General features: G+C 42.7%; 2 protein-coding genes across 2 annotated transcripts in view; both read left to right on the plus strand.

Annotated features, from left to right (window-relative positions):
- Positions 1-17191, plus strand: part of LOC113406570 (cytosolic carboxypeptidase 6-like) — a 1366737-nt gene that overhangs the window by 812808 nt on the left and 536738 nt on the right. The window lies entirely within an intron of this gene.
- LOC112118970 (BEN domain-containing protein 5) overlaps positions 16958-17191 on the plus strand; it is a 44352-nt gene continuing 44118 nt past the window's right edge. Inside the window, exon 1 of the mRNA XM_026651879.2 lies at positions 16958-17190. Coding sequence (XP_026507664.1) covers positions 17066-17190 — 125 coding nt within the window. The 5' untranslated portion in view covers positions 16958-17065. The remainder of the gene's footprint in view (position 17191) is intronic.

Here is a 17191-nt window from a genome sequence, read left to right on the forward strand (position 1 = left end):
AAAAGCACTTAAAGTTAAACAAAGCAACAGAGGCAAGAAAAAAAAATGTATCTAGAAGATAAGAAATTCTACCTTTTTTCCTTCATCTCATAGTATGGGAGATGCACTCTTGGGTTGGGCACGAGTTGGTTTATAGTAAAAACTGTAAACAGCAGGGGAAAGTATTTAGTGGTCAAAGCAGGAAACCAAAAGTCACAGTGCCTGGATTCTGATCCCAGATCTGTCACTGACTTGCTTTGTGACCTTGAGTAAAAACTATTAACCTTCTGGTGCCTCGGTTTCCCCTTCTGGCTATAATAGCAGCCAACTTAAAGTTGTTGTGAGGTTCAGTTATAAATAAGGTGTTTTGAGAGCTTCTGATATAGGGGACTATAAAAGTGAAAGACATTATTATGTTCTCTAGAAATGATGTAGTCAAGAGGAAACTGTCAAGCACTGTGTAGCGGAGAGCACCAGTTTCTTGGGTTACGTCTCTAGGTCAGTGGTTCTCAACCAGATGTCTGGGTCCCACTGGGGGGCTGCGAGCAGGTTTCAGGGGGCCACCAAAATAAACCAGAGAGTAGGACAAGTGTTAGACTCGCTGAAGCCCGCGCCCCACTGCCCTGGGCTGAAGCCGAAGCTCGAATAACTTAGCTTTGTGGGCCCTGTGGCGTAGGCCCCCAGGCAATTTCTCTGCTTGCTACCCCCTAATGCCAGCCCTGGCTTTTAATCTACTGGATATGCAGAGAAAGTTATTGGGGCACAGGTGGGCCCTGGAGTTTTTAATAGCATGCTGGGGGGCGTCTCAGAAAGAAAAAAGGTTGAGAGACCATGCTCTGGGTCATTCAGAAACAATCAGGGATTTAGCTGCATCCCCTGGGATTTGATGTTATACATGTTGAAATGATCTATTAAGGATAAAAAAAATGGAAGGCTTCTCTCATATAGATATTTAACTATTTCACTGTGAAATGAAACTACTAACTGCCTGCTCAACAATCGAGACCTGCATTAATGAGGTGACCTGATCAGAAGCTCCCTCAGAAATAAATAAATAAATAAAAAGATGGCGTGGCATTGGTCTGAGGAGAAATACTATTGGTAATCTTCATGGAGACTTGGATCCCAGAGTGCAAATGAGTTTATACCTAAATTAAATTGTGTATAAACCACAACAGGTCAACAGTTCAGGATAATTTCATTGGCTGACCAGTAGCGTCACTGCTGTTTGCTTTGTTTGGTTCTCTCTTTTGTTCCTTAGCAGTTCTTCTAACAATGATAGTTCAGATTAATGCGAACAATATTTTACTGTATAACCATTTTACTCTTGATTGATCTTATTTACCAGCACTCTGGCCCAGATCCTCAGCCATGGCTGAGGAGAAACTGACAGCTCAGAAAAATGGGATGTATAGGGGCCTTTGTGTTCGTGCAATCATAAACTGCCTATCTGATGGGCTACTCTTCAGTTGTAGATTAGAGCAGTCTGAAGGCTGCTGTTTATTCTGGCTAGCAATGGCGCCAAACAATGGATATGAAAGCCTTTGATCAGTAGGTGTAGGACTCAGCTACCCTCTGACAACAGCAGGGAAGTCCTTAGTTAGCCACTACGTGAGCTTCATGCCACCAGATTACTGCCCTTTCACTTCATTAATCTTCCCAGGGCCAGATACGCTGGCTTTATGCCCAGATTCCACCAGCAGTCTAGTGTGGTCTGGTCTGGAGTGGCACAACACACCACATCACACCCCAAAAGCAGAGCCTTGTGACTTTCTCTTTATAAAATGCTAAATTTTTAATCTGTGCCATTATTTAGTAAAGTGAACACATAGTCCTGACAGAGCCGCACTAATAACTAGAGCTCGTCAATTATTTTCCCCCACAAAACATTTTTTTGACTATTTCTTTCCCCATTTTTACAGGAAATTTCAAAACAACAATCCTACTAGAAATTTTCGTTTATTTTGGTTTTCAGGTTTTAGATTTTTGAATCTTCCTGTCACCCCTCACCACCTCCTCCTCTGCTGACTCTCTGCCCCACTGGAAGAAGTTGGGGGAAATGCTTTTTTTTTTTTTTTTATAAATACTTTTCCGTCTGGGAAAAGTTGTAGAAAAAAGTTTGAGAAAGTAGATTAAAAACACTTCTACTTTTTTCAACTGGAAATGTGTAGAAAGTTTGAGGAGAGAGAAGTAACTTTCTCCCACCCCCACATGTGTCCAGGTGAAAAAGGTAAAAAATGTGGGAAGGTTCTTTTACTCTCTTTTTCAGACTTTTTTCCAGTAGAGGATGAAGTAAAAAATGAGAATGTGGTGCTGGTGGGGCAAATTGAAACTCAAAAACAAAACAAAGAACAAACCAAAATATGTGATTTGAAACCAACAACAATTTTAATTTTGTTTCAAATTAAAATTGACAATGAAAATGACTGGTTCAAAATATTGTGTCGAAGTTCAGTAAAACAACATTTTACACACATGACAAGCTCACTTTTTGGGAGTGTGGCAGGCCTGGCACCGCAGCATCCTTTTGTGGCAGGGGTGGGATGTGGTGTCAGCACCTCACCACTCAAGTTCCCACACCAGTCTCTCGGTGGACAGCCAGTCGCAGCCTAACGGCGAGGTAGTGCAGCCTATCAGCCGGAGTCCATGTACCTTGCCCCAAGTACCCAGGGGTGTGGCCCAATAGCCAGAATCCACATAAATCACTCCCTGCATGGGAGCAGTGCAGCCTAACGGCCAGTCTATAGAATCTCCCTCACCAGCAGGGTAGTGTGGCCTAGCAGTCAGAGTCCATACAACTCACTCCCCCACATGGGAGCAGTGCAGTCTAATGGCTAGAGTCCATGCAAACCCCCCTCACAAGCAGGGTAGTGCAGCCTAGCAGCTAGAGTCCTTACAATCCCTTCACAGTTCAGGGGTGAGGTGGTAGGGGGACCCAGGCCCACCCTCTCCACCAGGCCCTGACCCAGGGCCCTGATAGTGATAAGCTTCCCTTGCCCCCCACTCAGCAGGGATCCACCCACAACACACCAAGCACTTATACAGCTCTAACACCATTTGCCTCCAAAGTTCCCCTGGGTCACTTCCTACCATAAATGCCAGGTTCTCTGCTGCAGAAGGAGGTCCTCCAGTCTATCCTCCTACTGTGACATCCTCCATCAGGGAGAGTGCTGGCTTCCACATCCTGGCATATAGACTCTCTTTTCTCAGGAGCTAGCAGCATGCCTCTTTCCCCTCCAGTAGTCAGCCCAGACTGAGCTGTTCTGCAGGCTTTTATACCTGTTCTCCAGTTGGAGCATGCCCAGCAGAGCTTCCGCAGCGTGGCTTCCTCTGCTAAGAAAGAAGGGTTAACCCCTGCAGTACCAGTGCGAGGCCACTCTGCCCGTTACAGGGAGGATAATTTTTTTTGGCCAAATGTCCACCAGCTCTACTAATGCTGGATGAATGATCCAAAGCTCTTCCACAGAGGTAATCAGAAGGATTAAAACAAAAACAAAAAACCAAACCCACACACTCAAATGTCAAAATCTGAGAGGGGCAGAGAATACAGTTTGGAGGGCTAATTTCTGCTTTAAATATTTTTTAAATGCCACAATCATATGCACACTACAACTACACAGCTGAAAGAGAACAATTGCTTGTGAGATCTGGACACTCGTTCATTTTTTTTTGTTAGATTTTGGTCTAACATATTAATCCCAGGTCTTTACTGTCATTAAATCTACATTGCATCAGTTTAAGAATATTGCCAAAATGTCTTCAGCTTGTCTTGTTGACTTACAATTGCTTGTGATCATCTGATGCTGATCTGTGTAGTCTAATTCCCACAATAATGCCTGAATGTGCTCCATAGGTGGTGGTTACTGGAGTCAATTAGCATCTGATTTGGAACTCCTTGTCCCATTCAGAAAATTAATTCTGCTGCTCTTTCAGTCCAAATGGAATATTAATTGTTTTCTTTCTGATTGTATAGTTTAGTAGACTGTTGAATTATTGACCATTTATAATGTTGGCACTTTCCAGATTGTCAGACAAATGCCTTCTAGGGATGTCTCTGTGTGTATTTATATATCATCCGAAAGGTTAAACTATGGAACTTTTTTTTATTGCCTAGAGATAATTTGGCATAATAAATCACTAGGGCCAAAATCTTCAAATCTGGATGCTAAAGGAAAGGTCTGATGTTTCAAAAATGCTGATTATGAATGATTTTCCATTGAAGTCACTGGAAACTCAGCATTTCAGAAAAGTCAGGCCACTTATGGATACAAAGTGAACTTGCACTACACTGATGAGTACCCTTCTATAAATAAATACATTTGTTCCTATAAATATGAAAAATAAATCATAGAATTGTGCTGACTTCACTAGGGTCAGTATATGTGCAGTCAGTGAAATATTAGAAATATGTATCCCAAATGTATTTCAACCTAGGGTGACCAGACAGCAAGCGTGAAAAATCCAGACAGGAGGTGGGAGGTAATAGGCACCTATATAAGACAAAGCCCCAAATATCGGGACTGTCCCTATAAAATCAGGACATCTGGTCACCCTATTTCAACCACATTACAGGAATTTTAAGGCAGAGGAAATTCGCACAATATTTTCTAGTTCTTAGGTCTGGTTGACACACATCTTTTGTACTAATTTACCTATTTGGGTTAGAAGTGTGGTTTTATTTTGTTTTAGTCTTTAACCAAAATAGTTACACAGGTGCAACCCCTATCATGGATGCAGGCATTCCATTACAAAGGTGCCATATGGGAATAAGCTATACTGGTATAAACACCTTTATACTGGCATAACTACCGCCACATTTGAGGGGGTTGTACCACTTTAAATATACTTGTATAGTTAATATCTTTTGTGTGTAAACAAGCCTTTATTCCTTTCTACCTTAAGTCCTCTTCAAACTTGCACAAATATGTAAGAAGTATTGTATATCGTACTCTACAAGTAAGAGAACGATAAGAATGTCCATTCAGAACATATTTGACAGAGAAAACATGAACTCGGAAGTGTTTCAACTGCATTTGAGATGGAATCAATTGATTTGTGTATGACTCATATTTCTCACTTCTCCTTTTAGCCTTCTCTATTTTTAGCATTACCTTTGTCAGAAACCAATAAAGGGGCAGCCGTGGTGTAATAGATTGAAGCGTGAGATTTGGAGAGACCTGGGTTCCTTTCCTCGTTGTACAACTCACTGTTCTTTGACCTTGGGCAATTCACTTAACCTCTGTCTGACTCTATTTCATCATGTGTAAAGTTAAGCTGAGAATGTTTACCTCACTTTGTAAAGTATTTTGAGATCTACTGATAAAAATGCTATATGGGCCTGATCAAAAGCCTTTCAAGTCTGCAGGACTGATTTCAGTGGGATTTGGATCAGGCCTTAAAAGAGCAAGATATTAATATTTTAAGTGGTTTACTAACATATTGTTATCCAGACACTTTCTTTTGGTGGTCTGTGTGAAATGCGTTTGTGGAATTAGTCCAGTCCTTTTTGTAGACCCGGCCATAGCATAATTGAAACATACCTCATTGGTAGTTATTGGCACCCTTGTCAGTAGTGACACTACACAGGACAGGGACTGAATTGTTCATTGGACTGAACTAAGATTTCACCTGTAGATGTGGTTCCTGCAGATCAGGGATAAGACAGGTCGATGGTGACAGTGCAGGGAACTATACACTTCCTACTGTGGTCAATGGGTAGGGCCCTACCAATTTCACGGCTGTGAAAAATGCACCAGGCACCATGAAATAAGCCCTTCAACGTCAAATCCTGAAATCCCATGTCCCTTTATTCCTAGGAGTGCCCCAGCAAAAGGGGGTCCGTAGCTCCGGCTGGGCTCCGGAAGGACAGGAATTGTTCATCTCCTGCACAACTGCTTCGGGTGGGGGATGGGGGAACCAGACCCACCCCTGGGTGCCTCCCCCTGCTGCAGGATGCTCTGGGACTGCGCAGCTGGAGGAGGCTTGTGGAGTTGGATCCAATCTTCCCTGTGCTTCTGGGAGCGCCTCAGCAAAGGGGGTTCCTAGCTGCTAGGATGGGCAGGGCTGGGGCAGGACAGGACTTGCTCTTTCCCTGCAGGGCTGCTTTTGGGTATCTCTTCTGCTGCAGATAGCTCCGCAACCCCTCCTTCCCACTGTCCAGCTCTGAAGGCAGCACAGGAGTGAGGGTGGCAATACCATGACCACCCTTCAACAGGTTTGTAACCCGCCCCAAGCCCCTTTTGGGTCGGGATCCCCACAGTTACAACACTGTGAAATTTCAGGTTTAAACATCTGAAAACGAGAAATTGACCAATTTTCAAATCCTCTGGCCGTGAAATTGCCCATAATGGACCGTGAATTTGGAAGGGCCCTATCTATGGGTAAGAGGTATACCAATCCACACCTTTCATCAGTGAGAAATTCACTTAAAACATAACACTTACAAACCTTACTAGCTCATCTTCTAAGCAGCTAGCTATTATAAGCGAAGTCCTGCAGAGCTCCCATAGTACTCTGCTTCTATTCCTCAAGCAAAACTCCAAATAGATACAAGTAAGTGAACAAAAGTATTCAAAATAGTTCTATATAAAACAAAGTACCCTATCCTGCAGTGTTTGCATAATACATGTTTGCACTCCTTAAACACCGTCACGCCCACCAGTTGTAACATCTTCCTTTATTTAATGGGCACAATCTCACATCATCTCACCCATTCCTCTATATTATTACCAGCTATCTACATCTTAAATGTATAGTGAGGAAATTTATAAAATGTAGGTGATCAGTAAGATATCTATATATCAGACCATTTTAAGGATTATGCAAATCTTTACAGCTCAGGAGGAATCAACCTGTAAACCTAGATTGAATGTAAGTCCTGGATACAACTTCTGCTTACACTTTTAGCAGTTGTGGAAAGACTGGTTCTACAGTATTTTCTGTCCTCAAAATAATGACAATAGTTATGATGAATTTAACAATCTCAGTGGCTTGCAGTCCACCTGACAGTCCTTTATTTTCACTGACACCATTTTTCCACCGGATTAGAGTATGTCGTAGCTGCCCACCATGTATGTTCAAAAATATTTGATTGCTGGGTTTTTGCATACAAATTTTATAAAGGAATAGTTATACAAGTATATGAGTACAGACATCAAATTTGATTATATGCAGAACCTAATCTCAATATCACATCATCCCCCCTGAAAAGAGTATTGAAAGAATATTCCAATTCATATTCTGAATGGTATGTTTCTATGCAATCATCTTGCAGAATACTTATTCCAACCAAGAGCTCAGAATATTGAACTGAATAAAAATGTATACATTAAGTTGCTTATTTAAATGTCCAGCTTTGATGTTTGCAGAAAAATTTAAGCAGCAGGCAATGTAACCTGAGCTTTGTTTTATGGATAAGAGAAGCTAATGTAAGTTACAAACAGTAAAGATTACAAATGTGTATAATATGCTGCCAATGTGAAAAAAATGCAGATTTCAGTTATTAGTTTGCACAGCTGTATTTGCATAAAAATATACTAAACTCTCTCTGACATTCCATGCGTGAACCAGATAAAGCATCATTAACCATATTAATGCTAAAAAAGTACTTAAAGGAAATCTCAAACTGAAAATTTTGCCTTTGTAAAAAAAAAAAATTCTACACTTCCTCAAAGGTGTTTTTAGTTTATCTGTTTCTTAAAAGTAAAAATAAAACCAGGACTTTTTATTATGGAGAAATACACGGGGGCCTATAAAGGGCCCAGTGGTGGAAGTCCAACTCTTGTCAGTGAATATTACTCTTGCAGGGAGTCCTATTGACTTTACCAGTATGACAGTTTTGCACAACTCTAGCACTTTTAGTTATGAAATGCTGAGCATTTTGTTTTACACAAATATGCCCTTAAATATATTGATGACATGGCAGGAATGGGTCCATTTGAGCTGGCAATCTTCCAGATGCAACAGTCCCCATGGGATGTTAACAGTCTTGAACATGAGGAAGATGCTCCATACTTTGTGAACTATTTTGACACGAGGAGCTTCTCCATATGATTCCTCTTTACCCCAAAATTATTCACAGTCTCCTCAGAATGTTAAATGCCACAGTAGAGGTTGTTTGGGCTTTTATTTGAAGGTGTGATAAAGTGTCACTCCCCTTTGGCCCTCAGAATCCTTTTGGGCTGGCAGCTCCAGATCCCAGTTTCTCTGCTGGGAGAAACCCCCTGCTGTATAAATGGAGCAGGGATAGTTGAGGCCTTCCTTTATCATTTAGAAAGCCACCTGCTGCTCCCCAAAGGCCTCCTAGGGATTGTTTTCAAATTTCAATTTGGATCCTACTGTAGACAAATCTTAGGGGTTCTGTGACAGGGTGCTGGGCAAAGGGTTGCTGATTAATCTTTGTCATGCCAGCTCCCATTTAGGGGAATAAATTAGAGCTGGCTGGAGAGAACCTGGCCCTAATTGGGGAAGCAGAGACAGCTGTCGCCTAATTAGCCTGGGGCTGTATAAAAGCCTCAGGGAAAGGCAGTGAAGGGGGAGCAGAAAGAAAGGTAGGGAGCAGAAGCAGTTCCTTGCCCAACTCTGCCTGCAGCTGGTGAAGGGCCAACTGTACATGGTGAAAGGGTGGTGGGACCAAGCCTGTAAATAAACTGCATCTGTGGTTACTAACCCCAGGGTCTCAGAGTGACTTTGTGGACCTTGCAGAGACAGGAGCTAAGGGGGCCTTGTTGTGCACTGCTACAGGTTCTGTGGCAGTGATGGGTGAGAGTTACTCTTTCCAGTTTGTCTGGCCTGAGAGAAAGGAGCTGTGCTTTTGAATCACCTACCTAGTCAAGTCAGGCAGAAGCCTGTAAAGGAGGAGGTCATGTGGTTAAGCTACAGAGTGGGAGGCATAGCCTAATAAGGTGGCTTGCCCCCTGAGTGGGGGAGCCTGGGGCTAAGCCAACCTGGTTACAAAATGAGCCCTACCTACAGGGAATCAGGCAATTCCCCATAAAGAGCAGAAGGTGGTAGCAGTAATGGGAACAAGAACTAGGCTTAAGTGGTGATAAAGCCCAGCTGGGGAAAGGTTTGGAAAGATGGCTGATAGAAAGCTCAGAGTGTAAGGAAAGAGAGTTAGAGGATAACTTAAAAGGCAGGGTAGGAAGTGGTCCAGGGAAAACTGTTGTGTATGTAACGGAGGAGTCCTAGCTGTTCAGTACAGTGCCCTGGAGTAGATGATGGGATTGGGTTCTCATATTGGCCCCAATGAAGGGGCATAGAAGCCCACCACAAGTTTTACAGTATTTAGAAAGGTTTCAGAGTAGCAGCCGTGTTAGTCTGTATCCGCAAAAAGAACAGGAGTACTTGTGGCACCTTAGAGACTAACAAATTTATTAGAGCATAAGCTGTTTGGATCTGTATTCACCAGGAGTTGGTGAAAGGAGGGTGGGAGGAAGGAGGGGGGATGGTTAATTTCTCCTTGTTTTAAGATCCAAGGGGGTTTGGATCTGTGTTCACCAGGGAATTGGTGAAAGGTTTCTCAAGGCTTCCCAGGGAGGAAATTCTTGTGATGGTGGCAGCGGACCAAAGCTAAGCTGGTAGATAAGCTTAGAAGTTTTTATGCAGGCCCCTACATTTGTACCCTAAGGTTCAAAGTGGGGATTCAGCCTTGAAGTGGGTTGTAGCCCACGAAAGTATTTAGAAAGGGGACTACACGCTGAGCCAAAGACAGTTTGGGGATGAGCCCCAGAGAGGAAGAAGGATTTTTGAAGACATTTGGAGGACTTTCAGTTTGAACAGTTATAATCCCAGAAGGGGTGGACTCAAGATGGTGTCCAGCCAGAGGGCCAAGTCACTGAAAGAGGAACCATTGGAGCAGAGTGACCAGCTGCTATGTCACACCTGGCCATGAGGGGGTGCCTAGGGGTGAGTGAACTTGTGAACTATTTGTGGTGCCTTCCTAATGTATGTGCCATTGACATTTAATAGCTTCATGTTGCAGTTTCCTAAATCTGTAAGGAATGCCTCACAAGGTTGTTGAAACTAAATTCATTTAATGTTTGTAAAGTGCTTTCAGATATTCAGAAGCTTGGATGGATGGTGTTAGGAGTGTAAAGACATTTTTATGATTAAATTCTATTAAGTAATAGACTACAGGAAAATGCATTTTCCTAAAATATTCCAGAGACTTATCCCTATTTCATGTTACTTCCCTTAGGCCTTCCAAAGAAATGTAGCACACACACACGTTCATATATTAAAGACCCTGCAAAGATATCATTAGGCCTATTGTGATAATGATCCTTATACCAGGTAGAAAACAGTGAATTCTTTAACTGTGAAGATGCTGATACTAGTTGTTGTTAATGAAATATTGAGTAGGAACTGGCTTATTTTGAAATACAGCCAGTTCTCAACCTGTTATAGTATTGATATATGAAAAGAGTTTTGAGTTTCTCTATTCACATTTGAGAAATACTCTCCCTGATATTGTTGAGCTTCAAGAATCTTATAGAAAAGTAGTGCTTAATGGAACTGTATGAGCACTGCTTTGCAGCACTGGCTGTTCAGAGCTGGGACTAAGAGTTTGCATGGTGCCCATCTAAACCCAAGAGTCCTATGACTGAGATCAGAACTCCAAGAAGACTGAAAGGCAGGCAGGTAATGTGACTATTCAGAGGTATCGTGCTGGAAGAATTGCAGATAGTTCATAACCTCTCTTTCATCTATGGTATTCCCACTTGTGTGAATCCAGCAAGTAATGCAACCCTCAAGAGGGTGGTTAAGGTTTCTGTGGTTTAAAAAAAGGATTGCAGAATGGAAATTTTCAAATCAGATTTAGATGCCAAGTCAAGAGATAACAGAGCTGTGTTGATGTGTGAGGAGAACTCCAAGTAGCAGCCATCCAGATAGGCTATCTTCATAGTATCAGAGGGGTAGCCGTGTTAGTCTGAATCTGTAAAAAGCAACAGAGGGTCCTGTGGCACCTTTAAGACTATACTTCTGTTAGTCTTAAAGGTGCCACAGGACCCTCTGTTGCTATCTTCATAGTGTTTCCATTTTAGATATTAGTACTGCCTTAGCCCTAAAGCCCTCAGGTATTGTCACCCTAGCTAAAGCAGAGCAGGACGCAGTGCATAATCACAAGCATTGAGTGGAAATGACATTCCCTTTACACTAATGCCCAAAGACTATAAAAGGCCTTAGTTCTAGCCAAATAAAAACTAAAAAGACCTCTTGATATTGAAGGTCTGGAGGAATCTAGTTTCTGCAATGGTGAAAAGTCTAAGTACTTAAAATTCCTTAAAACTATCCAAGTACTAGTAAAATTAACACAGGGAAGTCTGGTTTAGAAAAAACAAATCAAGGCATTGCTTTCAAGAAGGTTCCTTAAGCTCTGTGATACCAGAGAGAGAGATCCTGCAAGTGGGAGACTATGCACAGGGCACCTTGAAGAACAAGTTCTTCTTGCCTGTTGGTTACTACACCATTAGTTGCTAGGATGTTTGTAGCATGGAAAAGGCCTTTGGGGTCACCTAGACCATCTCCTACTCTGTGAAGGATTGAAAAATTAGGAGTTCAACTATGTTGCCATGGATATTGCGCTCTCTCTGTAAGAGACTTAATTTTCCAACACACAAGTAAACGTTTTCTTGATGTTTTATATTTTCATGACTTCTGATAGAAATGATGACCTCCAGGTCGGGCATTTCTTGGCAATTAATGACTAGCTGCTTTCACCTCCGACCCTCAACTCATCCAGATGGTCATTAACAGCCAGGAAGTGCCCTCTGCACTGGGCATTATTGCTTAATCATTCCCTTTTAATGCTACAGAGTATACCAGCTGCCTCCAGGACATAAATATCTCCTGTGCGGATGGATCAAGAGTGTTGGTTTTTTTTAAACTTTCATTAATTTGAATGGATATTCTGTCAAAATTACTGCCAAGATGCAAGCACAGACCTTCAACTGCCAAAGGATTTAATTTAAAAGCTGAATGATGGGTATTACCCTAAACCTCACTTAAGGTTAGATCACTCTTTTTCAGGAGGTGTTGGTTGCTGAGTCTCCCTGCAGCAGTGCACTGCCTCCTCTGGTGGGAAGGATCTGGGGATAGTGGATTTTGAAGACCTAAATCTCAGGGATTTACCTATCTAATCTAGGTCTTTTATATAGCACCCATTACCATGGTATCTGAAGTGCCTTGAAAACATAAGTGTACACACAGAGATACGTCTCTTTTCTCTGGTCCATGGGGACTGGATTTCAGGTCTTTTGTATTTTTTTTATCTGGTATTATGGTGACCACCTATCCAGCTATTGTGTGATCAAAAATGCCCCAAACTATTTAAGTGTTTGAAGTGTGAATAGCTCTCAGGAAACCTTACTTCCGCTCCCTTGAGCTAACAATGTGTGTGACCTTTACAGGAGGAGGATTCATTTACATGTGGAATTAAGCAGGTTTTATTGTTACATTCCTAGATTTAAAAAGAGATGCTGTGATGATTTAGTTGGGAATTGGTCCTGCTTTGAGCAGGGGGTTGGACTAGATGACCTCCTGAGGTCCCTTCCAACCCTGATATTCTGATTCTATATGTGCCGAAAGGCAGGATAACTTAAGACCAGAATGATTTAGCAATCATACCTTTAATAATAAAAGTTAACCAGCACATCAGTGAATTGTATGTGTGTGCATGCACACACAACTTGGGATTGTCTAGTTCTTGTGTATAATTTATTTCTGAGTTCTTCTAAATGTGAAATGTCATTAAAATATGGTGATAGCTAAAGTATGTTCAGCCATACTGTTGGTGTAGAGAAAAATATAACACTTTTTTTTAAATCTAGGATGTAATATTTGGTCTCTTTTATGCTCTTCTCTCTGGAATTGCAGAATTAGCTTTCAATATGGAAGGCAAGACCCAGGCTACACATTTTATAGACAGTCACACTGTTTGCAAAATTGTGGGTATACTTGCTGTTTAAGGTTCATTCAGTGTTTGAAAGTTTGATTGCATGAAATACAATGCTTGGAATATAAGTAAATTACAAAATTTACAAGAAGGCAACACAAAAATATAGCACTCCAAAACACATTTTAAATTTGTAATGTACCCTGGGCAATCCAGGGTCTCCAGCTATCATTTTGAAGGCCTTAAAAGGGTATTCCAGGTCTATTGGTTATCAATGATAAGTCAGGTTTCTCTTGGATGCTGAAGGTAAATGTGGATTTCCTCACCAAGTGACAAGAGATCAATATAGCCTCCCTCGATGTGTGGTTTAGCACTGAACATGGAGGTCACCTTACTGGTGAGCCTGATTTTACTGCTTTGTTGGCAAAAAGAGATTTGGGTGCTAGGGTTACTACTGTTTGCTTAGTACTACCGACTTTTTATTGTGAATCCTTAAGTGAAACACATGGTATGCACATCAGAACTGCAGACTTTATCTTTGGCTTTAATGCTTCAACAGAATTAACAGCAGTAAAATACAGGTGAACTGTTATTTCCTGGAACTCTCTTTATACAAGTTCCGGAAGGGCTGGGACTTGACTTTGTGGTTTCCTTACTCTTGGAGTAAGACTTTTTGATCTGTGGGTTCATATTTTAACAATGCAACAATGTTTTTCACAGATAATTATTTACAACTTTAGAATGGGTAAGACAAGGGATGAGTTTGTAGGAAGTTGAAAATCTCAATTATAGTGAGAAACCAGTTGTTCCCTTCTAAGAGTTTAGAAACCATGCCCTGTTAAGGGCAATGCAACATCTGTAAGCTTTATGCTGAGATTTTATCCTTCTAAAATAGCAGTGGCCAAACTCTGATCTCTAGGGAGATTTATACCCAGTATGAAACTGGTGCACAGAGGCACAATAAAAGGAGGACTGATGCACTTCTGGATTGTCTCTAAGTGGTTCCCCTGTTCAGCTAATTCTTCACTTTACCTAATGCAGATTGTTGATAGGCTTTTAAGGCCATTATGATGATCTACCATAGTTTAGATAATCCATAGATGATCTTCTGCATAACACAGACAATAGCATTTCACCCAATAATTCCTGCATCAAGCCCAATAACAATCTTCCTTCTAGGAGGAACAGAAATACAAAGTGTCCATTTCCTTTAGGAAAATAATTATTTAGTATTATAATTTCTTCTACTGGTATAATGTATATGGTTGGGACCAGGTGGGGGTGTAAACATGCAGCCCATCATCTTGATTCTGTCACTTGGAATGCCCCTCTGTCTACAGAGGATTGTGGAGCAGCCTCTCCAAAGGGTTTGAAACCATTTCTACTGCCAACCAGAGGATTTCTCTTGGACATATTTGTGCAGCTGGTGCCATAATTGGACCTTGTAAAATGTTGCAGTTTATAGTCTCTTTAAAATGTTTCTAAGACCAATGGACTCTAAAAATTGCTCTAATGGTAGTGGAAATTTGAGGAGTTATCCTTTTTACCTTTCTATTTTCATCGTTTCTTTTAGTTTTCCTACCTAAGGACAAATTGTCCAGGCCTTCCTGACATCTGAGTAATTTTATTCCCAATACTCAACCCTATTATCCCCTTTCCCATATCTCCAATTTGTCGTCTTTCCTCCTGTTATCTGCTACCTCTCCATTTTCCTCCTCTTTTCTTTTGCTGTCCAGCAGTACTCGATATTTCAAATAGATTTCAGGTGCAATGGAAATACAATCCCAATAAGGTTCAGTGTACCGAATCCTTCACTAGCCACTGAACTGTGTGGGACAAATTTGTCCTTGGTGTACCTCTAATGGAGCCAGTGGAATAACACCAGGCATCAATTTGTCCTGTTGTTTCTTTCTGCAGCTCTTCCTACTTCTATTGTAACGAGATACAATCACTATAGCAGCTGTTATTGTTTGATCAGCAACACAATCTTTGTTGAGATTTCATTTCCCTTGCAGCCCAAATGCTAGATTGTATTTCTCATCTATGCCTTTTAGCAGACTTTATTTGACATTAAATTACACACCAACCTGGTGATGCTCCACTGCTTGTTAATATAAATTAGTGGCATTTGAAATCCCAAACCTTAAATGGAGGATACGGAAGACTTTGTCCACGTTCAAGTAATAAATCTCCCATTAGCATATGGGAAGTTTACAGCTGTTAGCTACATGCATTTTATTTTTATATCCATTTGATATGTCTTCATTGTACGTTTAGTTTATTCCTGGTTGTTTTATGTACTTTATAGAGATATGGACAAAATTTCTACCATGGTTGGCTTTGTTTGTTTTGGTACTTCATATTTGTGTTGCATTTTGTAAGACTAAAACCTAGTGCTCCTTGTTTTTAGGATTCATGTGCTGTATGTTAAACTTCTCAAGTTATTCCTATTCACAAATGACTCTCAGAACTGAATATAATCCCCTGGAAATAATTCTTGCTCTGCTTAAATAATAAAATACAAATAAATTAATGGAGATATCCTAGCTCCTAGAACTGAAAGGGACCTTGAAAGGTCATTGAGTCCAGCCCCCTGCCTTCACTAGCAGGACCAAGTACTGATTTTGCCCCAGATCCCTAAGTGGCCCCCTCAGGGATTGAACTCTCAACCCTGGGTTTAGCAGGCCAATACTCAAACCACTGAGCTTCTAAGACACAGGGGAGTACCACCTAGAGAGCACGCAAGTGAACGCATGCACCTGGCATAAACTCCAAAACATTCACAGTTCACTTTGAATAAGTATCCAGAAGCTCAGATCTTTTCCAAACCTATGGTAGACTCCAGTGAGTTTCTCAGCCCTTTGATCCCATACAATCCCTCTGCATCTTGCTGTTCTCTTTGGAGGATGAGACCCAGTAATCCTACTGTATTTTCTGTGAGTAGCTCATTTCACCTTTGATAAGGAGTCAGCGGGGGCCATGGGTTTTTCTACCCATAACCAATGGGCAATGCTGTAGGATAGGAAGTTGTCTCCATCTTGTAGGAACTTGAGAACCAAATTTTTTTAAAAAAGGACTTTTCTTTTAGTAAATACAACAGTGTCAATAGGTTTGCCCTGTGATTATGATTATGGCAGGATATGTTCTACCTATCTGGCTTCTAGGAATTTATCTCCACTATTTGTTACTATGGGCAGGGGGGCCACTGCTCCTAGTTCCTGCCCGGGGCACAGTTGTATCATCTTGGTCCAGGCAGCAGGATGATTTTGAGCTGTAGTCAGCCGAGCCCTACTCTGCCAGGAGAGGGGAAGAGAAGACCCTCTCCCACTAGCCCCCTTCTCTGGGCCAGGTGACTCCCCAAAGTGGAGATAAATAGCAGAAGCAAATTCCTTAAGCTAGGTCACAGATCTTAGGTGTAAAGGCTTGATATTCAAACAGACTTGACTGTTCCTGATTCCAGCTGAAGATAGGGAATTAAGTACGCTCAGCTCTGAGAAAAACAGACCTTAAATGTAAACTCAGTTTTTCCAGTGAGTCCAAATTAAGGCCCTGCTCAAGGGTTGTGCTGGATTGTTCTTACTCCTGGGGAGCATCCACTGACTTTGGGGGGAATCCTTTTCAGGGGCCTAAATAAGCCCTAAGCTGGAGTGTACTATAAATCGTTCATAACGGAGACCAGCTGCAGGAGGTCACATGTTTATGGGACCCTCTTCTGGGGGGGCGAGAGCCAAGCTTTGGAGCCCCCCGAGCTCTTGTGCAGGTCCGCGGGCTAGGGTGCGATTCCAGGCTGCCGTGCGATGGGCCAGCCCGCACTAGGGCGTGTGGCTGCTGCGCTGCAGTGTGGACGGGGGTTGCATGCCCCGCTGTCCCCGCAGGAGGTGGGAGCGGGGGCCATGCGCGGAGCCAGGCGAGCCGCGGAGCGGCTACGGGGGAGGCTGGAGCGCACGGGCTTGGCTCGCGCCCCGCTCCGCAGCCCTTCGCAGGGAGCGAGCGCCGCGCGCCAGCCGGGCTTGCCTCCGCTCGGCGTTGGATTGCTCCGGTCTGCCTGGAGCCCGGACCCGCTCGCTCTGCCCCAGCGGCGGGGCGGCCAGGCGCGCTCAGCCGAGCGCCGAGGCGCGCTTTCAGGAACAATAACAGTGCAGGCGGCGAGGGGCCCGGAGCCGCCGCCGCCCCCCGCCCCCCCCCCGCGCCATGTACGCCTTTGTGCGGTTCCTGGAGGACAACGTCTGCTATGCGCTGCCCGTCTCGTGCGTGCGGGACTTCAGCCCCACGTCCCGCCTCGACTTCGACAACCAGAAGGTGTACACGGTCTACCGC

Source organism: Terrapene carolina, unplaced genomic scaffold, assembly GCF_002925995.2.
Source record: "Terrapene carolina triunguis isolate 2854851 unplaced genomic scaffold, T_m_triunguis-2.0 Scaffold105, whole genome shotgun sequence".
Classification (NCBI taxonomy): domain Eukaryota; kingdom Metazoa; phylum Chordata; order Testudines; family Emydidae; genus Terrapene; species Terrapene triunguis.